General features: G+C 32.1%; 1 protein-coding gene across 1 annotated transcript in view; it reads right to left on the reverse strand.

Moving 5' to 3' along the window:
- The window catches only part of LOC130453331 (laminin subunit gamma-1-like), a 41085-nt gene extending 33881 nt beyond the window's left edge, over positions 1-7204 (reverse strand). The window contains exon 1 of the mRNA XM_056793004.1: positions 6885-7204. Coding sequence (XP_056648982.1) covers positions 6885-7013 — 129 coding nt within the window. The 5' untranslated portion in view covers positions 7014-7204. The remainder of the gene's footprint in view (positions 1-6884) is intronic.
- Between the last annotated feature and the right edge of the window lie 535 nt (positions 7205-7739).

The following is a 7739-nucleotide window of genomic DNA, read 5'->3' on the forward strand; positions in this document are numbered from 1 at the left end:
ATTTTTTGCGTCGATATGTGTCAATGAATGAAACATGGATCCATCACATCACTCCGGATCAAAACGATCATCATCTGGGTGAACTGCAGCCGGTGGACCACGTCCAAAGGCTCAACAGTAAGCTGGGAAGGTTATGGTTTCAATATTTTGGGATGCGCATGGAATATGGTTCATCGACTATCTCTAAAAGGGAGAGATAATCAATAGCAAATGATTCATAGAGCTGCTAGATTGTTTGAATGCAAAAATCAATGGAAAACGTCGAAGAAAAAATCACTGTTGAATGGCTTACACTTCGAATTGTTTCCTCGTCCAGTGTATGGTGGAGATATCCCCCAATGACTAATGACTACTCGCTGAGCTTAAAAAACTGCTCACCGGAAAGGAATTCAGCTCAAATAAGAAAGCAATTGTTGAATCTGAAGCCTACTTTGAGGCAAAAGATAAATCCTTCTACAATCACTGCTTGGAAAAGTTAGAGAAGCGATGGAATTATTGAAGGTAATAACATTTATGAATAAAATCGATTTTTGGCAATAAACACGTGTTTTTCTTAGTTAGTCACACGATTTATTGAGTTATGTGTTACAAGGTTTGATATTTACCAAAATAAAAAGACAGAAACGATTTTTCGACAACAAAGATTTTGATGACTGCAATATTTGTAACTTACGTACAATAAAAAGAAAAAAAAACCTCGTTGCATGCCATTATATGTTATAATTTTCCTCCGGAAATTATAGTGTTTATATTAATTAATTAATGTGACTAAAGTGAGCTTTTTAAATCAAAATAGAATATCAGGAACAATAAATGATGATTTGACATGTTTGAATACCTCAAATTTTAAACCAAAATTGTGTTGGGAGATATTGGATTCATTTACAAACAAACACAGAAGCGAAGTGAAAAAAATGAGCCAATATAAATATATAAAAAGATTATTTTAGAAAGCGACACCTGCCACTTCATAGAAATCTGAATTTTGACGACCACTTCATCCTTTTAAATGAAATTCTTCGACCGTTCATGTATCACATATTGAAACTGGTTTAAGTCTGCTATCAAAAATAATTTTTATGTTAGTTTCTCACGCAGGGAACTGTAAATGAAGTATTTGCAAACAAATTATCTTTTCTTGAAAAAAATCTGCTCAATCTTCGAACATAATTAATCTTTTAATGGATTTTTTATTAACAGCATATGCGTTGTAAAGATTGTACTGTGAATATTGAAAATTTGTTAGTTTTTTATGTAGGTATAAGAATTTTATCACATATCCTTCCAGAATATATGAATAGACATTTTTTGCGTCACCAATAAATGAGTCAAGTCATTACATCTCAAAGGATATAGTTCTTCTTTAGATTCAGGTACATGAAAAGGCATCATACTCTCCAGCTTTGGAGGCAGTGATCTTTTAGTCGATTCAATCGATTGTAGGCATCATTTTTGGGATATTGGTCGGGCTGTTGATCCTGTCAGTAGATATCCATAAATACAATTGATCCAATCTCCGTATTTCCATCAAATTATTTTATACGCTGACAATCTAATAATTGTTAGTCATGCCACTTCTATTTTAACTACTATTAAAGCTCTAGAACTGTATTACGAATGTTTATTACTGTTTTAGCGACTGGAAAGAATCTTAAAAACTCTTCATCATCTTTTTTTTATGTTAAATGCATGCATACAATTTGTTGTTATTTTCAGTGGGTTTGTTGAGAATTGATAATTGTTTTGATTAACAGAACTCTTGCTGAACAATCGTCGGATTGTTACTCGATACTTAAAAATTCTTAAAATTACAAATTGGAACACGTTTGCCTGCCAACTTAACTAAATTAATTATAAACATGGTTACCAACTTTTGGAGGTAAGGATACGGTCAAGGTCGGGTCACCTGTCAATTTGATCAATTCTCAACACCATTACACTCGAGTGGTGTCTACCGTGTGGAGACGCCTGTGGTTATTGATCTTGAACTTCTGTAGATTGTAGTATCTGGGAAAGACGTACCTTGATAGGTGATTTCATAGGCTCGTACTTCTTCAAAGAAAAGCGAACTTGGTGTTCATGACCCACGTGATGGATGAATCTGGACCTCCCTTAACTATTAGGCCGCGCGACTAGGCCAGGACATATTTTGTAAAAGGACAAGTTATTGTCAGATGTATATTGACATTTCAAACTGTTGGGTAATTGTTCTAAATTCCACCTTTCAGAGCTAATAAGTGTTTTCATTTGATTGCTATTTTTCTTATAATAAGAGGCGTGTCTGGAAAATTTTTTTGCTATGGTGACATCCTATATATATAATACAACGTTTATTCTAATGTATTCTTAATAGTATTATTTCGTTTCTTTTCAATTGCAACTATTATGAAATGAATGACAGATTTTCTTTTTTATTAATGTTATAAACGATTGCATAACGTTGCTGTCAATTACATGTCATGATCCATTAAGATTCGAACAGACCACTATCTTGAAATCTACTCGACATACAGTTAGTTGCAGCACACTAAGAAAAGTAAATAATTCGTCAATAAATAGTATTACATAAACATTTTCACGTAGAAACCTTCAGTTTTATGTTGAAACATTATTTGTCAGTTACAAATCGTTTCATATCGATAATATGGACGACTAATTTCAGTTTTACTTTGTTACATTATAGAATTTCTGATAATTCTTTTAGGGATGCCCCCGTAGGTTAACTACTCAACAAAAAATTCCAATTCGCGAGAATTCCGTCTAATTGAAGTTTGAAGAGGGATGGATGGTATACTGGAGTTCACCCCAATATTTCTGGAGTAATTACAGCAATCAGTTTATGGCTAGAGATGGGATTCACTATGTAATCACAGAAACTTCATTCCAGGGGAAAATGAAGGCGAGGGTAATCAAAAACTATTCAAAATATGCTTCAATAGTCACGTGAAATAAATATGTACCACTTGAAAATCTATTCGGTCCGTTACGTTAAAGTTAAATACGATTTGCATGTACTAGAAACGAAATTTATTCGGTTACTTGGATTTTCTAGTTGCGTATTCTATCTCATATGAGTACTAATCTGATCTGTTTTCTCAGCACACCATGTCAAAATACATAATTAAGGACAGTGTACAGGAGATTCCTGATTACGTTATTTTTTAGTTCATTTGTAATGGAAAATAAAACACTAAACTTTCTTCTTATTCACCTTTACTACATCAAAACCATAAACCAATAAGTAGTGGACTGTATTTACTGTTTAACTAAATTGTAAATTGAAACTAAAACATTTATACACTCTTGCTAATTGACATCAACCAAAATACATAAAATATAAATATATTATAAGATAGTAGCGCAATAACAATCACACGCAAGTGTTACATTTCTTTTTCTATTTATCTTTTGGCCCAGCGTTAACCGACTAGACAAGCAAAAAAAAAGGTCTAAGAATAAAAACCACAATACAGCTTGTTGCCACGGTAACAAAATTCAGTATATACGGCGAACAGATTCATAACACGAAAGAAATATACATATATACGAGGTGCGTTCACAACATACAGTGAATTTATATTTTGTTATGGCAGTTTTCTAGTTATAAAATTTTTAAATATTCGTGAATGAATCATCCGATCTTATTCTTGAAATTGTTGTGGGTAGACATGAGAAAGGCCTGTAGATTAAAGATGATAGGTCTCTTTGAAGGTGCTACTACTTTTTATATTTATAGATGTCAAGCGTTCCGAGTTCATTGCTCCATCTAACTATCTCCGATATGTCAAAAACTTCTGTTTAATTAGATGTGAAAGCTTGATATTTTAGAAGAAAATAAACAATCAATCATCGTCGTCTATTAATGAATTCGCTTCAATTAGAAAAGAAATGTGGGCTATTATATAATTTAAAAATCGAGTATTAGCATAAAACAAAATGGTAATTAAAAAGTTTCAATAACCAAAAATGTCGATCTTGTTTGAAAGTCATTACCTCATAACTCATAACATCATCTCTTTTTTATTTGAAATGAGAAAAGGACGGCGAGGGAATGTCAAAATAAATCATAACCTAAAAAAATCTCGCAACATAACCTTTCGTTACCAACTATCTTTTCGCTATGCTTTATACCTCTAAAAACATACTTAAATAAGCCATCAAAATTGAAATATTATAATTACCTTTTTTATTCTCCACTGTGATAGAGTCATCGAATGAAATGTAATCTTTATAAAATTACAATGAAATTACAAACTTGAAGTCAATTCGCCACTGTCAAAAACTATTAATAAAGTCCTCAGAAATATACCTACTTATCGACTGTTGGTAATTCTGTCAATTCGCCATTCCCAATAAGGAACCTTACTACCAACTTCATGTTTTGCTGATGAAGCAATAACACAAAGAAATAACCAAGGAAGACAAGCAATAAGACAACTAAATAGTGTATTGTGGAACAAACAAATATCCAAGGAAAACAAACATCGAATATACATTAGCATAATAAAAAGTATAACAACATATAGTAGCGAAGTCTGGCCTCTAAAAGAAAAAACAGTCAAAATGTTTGAAGCCACAGAAATGGATTACTGGAGACGCGCGGCAGGAATATCAAGACTGGAAAAAATAAGAAACGACAGAATCAGGGAGATCATGAAAGTGCAACATACGATTACGGAAGACATTAGGGTGAATCAGTTAAGTTGGTACGGACATTACCAAAGAATGCCTGAAGACCGCATACCCAAACAAATTTTAAATTGGGCACCACAAGGAAGAAGAAAGAGAGGAAGACCAAGATTAAGCTGGAGAGAAGGTATCGAGAAGGATATTCGAGAGAGAGGATTGGAAGAAGATCTTTGGGAAGATCGAGAAAAATGGAAACTGGGAATCGGAAGACGGCGAAGAACGTTTTAACCCGATTAATATATATATATATATATATATATATATATATATATATATATATATATATACTACCAACTGTCAAAAACTATTAATAAAGTCGTCAGAAATATACCTACTTATAGACTGTTGGTAATTCTGTCAATTCGCCATTCCCAATAAGGAACCGTACTACCAACTGTCAAAAACTATTAATAAAGCCGTCAGAGGCAAACATTGAGTTAACATTAAACAACAATTTTGAAAGTTTGTTGTATTTACAATAGACAAGTCATAATTCCAAACAGATTTTTTAAAAACATCTTAATAAAAAATTTAGAGACAATGTTCTAATCTGGATATTAGGAGGGAATAATTTTCAGAGTACTATCATCATATAACAATCATATAAACAAGATAATCTCCAAAGCAATCGCAATTATAGAAACTTCCTAGGCAAGACATGGGGAGCCTAAGATAGTTTACTGGGTATATAAAACGGTTATCAGACTCATGATCATGCAACGCTTGTTCAGTTGTCGAAAATTGAACAAACAGCAGCTCAAAAAAGCCTGATCACACAAAAATATTGGAATCGGGGAATCTGATGATCTGATCGCATGGAGATTCCAAATTTGATCAAGGTAGTGACCAATGGATCAAAGGCAAGCTCTTGATACTACTAGGAATAAACAGCCTTGTCAAAAAGATAGCAACAACTCAATTTTATTTCTGAAACAATTCGAGATATCGATTTATTTTTTACATAAAACAATAGAGAAAACGTTTGTCTATGTAATTTTTCATATTGGATTACTTCGGTGAGGGACTTTTCGAAATGTTAGGAAACGCCAGGACGTAAATCTTAATACTGTTGATAACATGATAATAATTATTTGAAAAATCTTCTATTGAGTAAAGTTGAAATTAATTGTCATGGATACCAATGTTAAAAAGTAAAAATTGACTGATTGAAGTATAATTTCACACTAGTTAAAGTTCCCTATGACCATTTTCATATATTCATATTCATAATTAATTAAGAATAATAATTTAATATTAATTAGTAGTAACTTCTAGCTCGATAAGCAATATTTTATGAATAAAGAAAAGTAGTTTGGTACAGGTTTGGAAATTTACTATTTATTATTTACTAACAATAATCGTTTTTTGAAATAAGCCTTTGAACAAGAAGAAACCCCAAGTTTTGTTTGAAAGGCGTCACTAATTACATTAATATAGAAGAGAATCTATTTCTTTATCAACAATAAACTAGTTCATGAACAAATATTATTTACACAAATTGTTATTTAGTTTATATTACATGATTTCCACGGATCATTACATTTTAAAAATTGTAAACTATTTATATCTATATTAAGGATAATTTCGCCATTTTGTGTGGTTATAAAACATTTTATACTTTTATACAAATTAAAGAAAAATGTGGATTCTGGGGTCTGGAACGTCGAATGTTGTTTATTTCCTTTTTTGTGTTATTTTTTTTGCATTTACACCTCATTTGAATAATAAATGTAACTAAAATTGTTTTTTTCCAAAATTTTTAACTAGCATTTCAGACTAAAAAGACGAAAATAATTTCAGAAAATACACACAAATGATTAGACGAATTTCAAAGTTTACATTTTTGCTTTAAAATCTAATTTTCATTCCGAAGAAATCTAAAATCAAAATAATCAAGCTACAAAAATCAGGCAATTTAAAGAGATGATGGGTTACTGATCTATCTAAAATAATCTTTAGGTTAAAGTTAAAGTTTCAACTGGCTTAAGAAGGCGAAGAGCTTTGAATGATATTGTTCAGACTATTTTCTTCGGTCTACTTAAGTACTGATCAGAGAAACCAGCAAAGGAATTTGTTGTATCCAGCTTTGTCTTGGGATGCAAAATATATAAATTTGCGTAATTCATAACGTCTTTGTTATTTTAGAATACTTTGAAGGACAGTTGATTTGGTGATTATTTACCTAATAAAAATACCTGCGGTCTTCTAAAATTATCGTAACATCTATTTCCTTGTGTACCCAACGTCGGTGTTTCACCAATATCTGCTGTACATTTTTCAATCACTAAACAAATAATACCCCACAATACCACACCGACACTCATGTTAAATGAAAACTTAACACCTTCTTACAAATAAATCAACAGAGCTCTTCATTTCGTCGCCTAACCAGAATCACTCGAATATTAAATAAAAAATAAACATAATCGTAAAAGAAACGTCAAGTCCACTCAAAATAAGGCGACGCAATGTCTGAGACTAGACTTATTTTCGAACTCGGCGAGTAAAAGATGAGTTCCTGTCCTTCCCAACACGCGGTATATGTATGTAGATACAGATAACATATGATAGTTGCGGATTACGCTTACGACTACGATCTCAGTTATGCGGAACGTAAAAGTATGGAGGTTGTAGACGTCTATTAAGGAATTTTCGGATGATTGCTTCATCGTCAACATAATTTTCCATAGGATAACGCCTTATGTGTCGATTATTATGCTAGTCACTGAGACAAATACTTTCTCGAATCAATTTCTATGAATAAAATTGAAATTCTAATTGATAATGTGTAGAAACTGTTTATTATATCGAGTGTGTCGAATAATTCATATGATTGCGTGAATGAAATGAATTTATTAATTACCAAAGGGATTTGAAGATGCATTTAGAGCGTTTCCACATAACTTTGGTCCGCCTTGTAACCGTTTAACCCACGAAACCTCCCCCATGGATACCTGTCTACACATACACGCACCCCAAGCAACTCTAATTCTTTTTCAAACAAGATGTGAAGATTCTGGACGCAGCTATACCGATTTAGCTTGAAGATG

This window comes from Diorhabda sublineata, chromosome 2 (assembly GCF_026230105.1).
Source record: "Diorhabda sublineata isolate icDioSubl1.1 chromosome 2, icDioSubl1.1, whole genome shotgun sequence".
Taxonomy (NCBI): Eukaryota; Metazoa; Arthropoda; class Insecta; order Coleoptera; family Chrysomelidae; genus Diorhabda; species Diorhabda sublineata.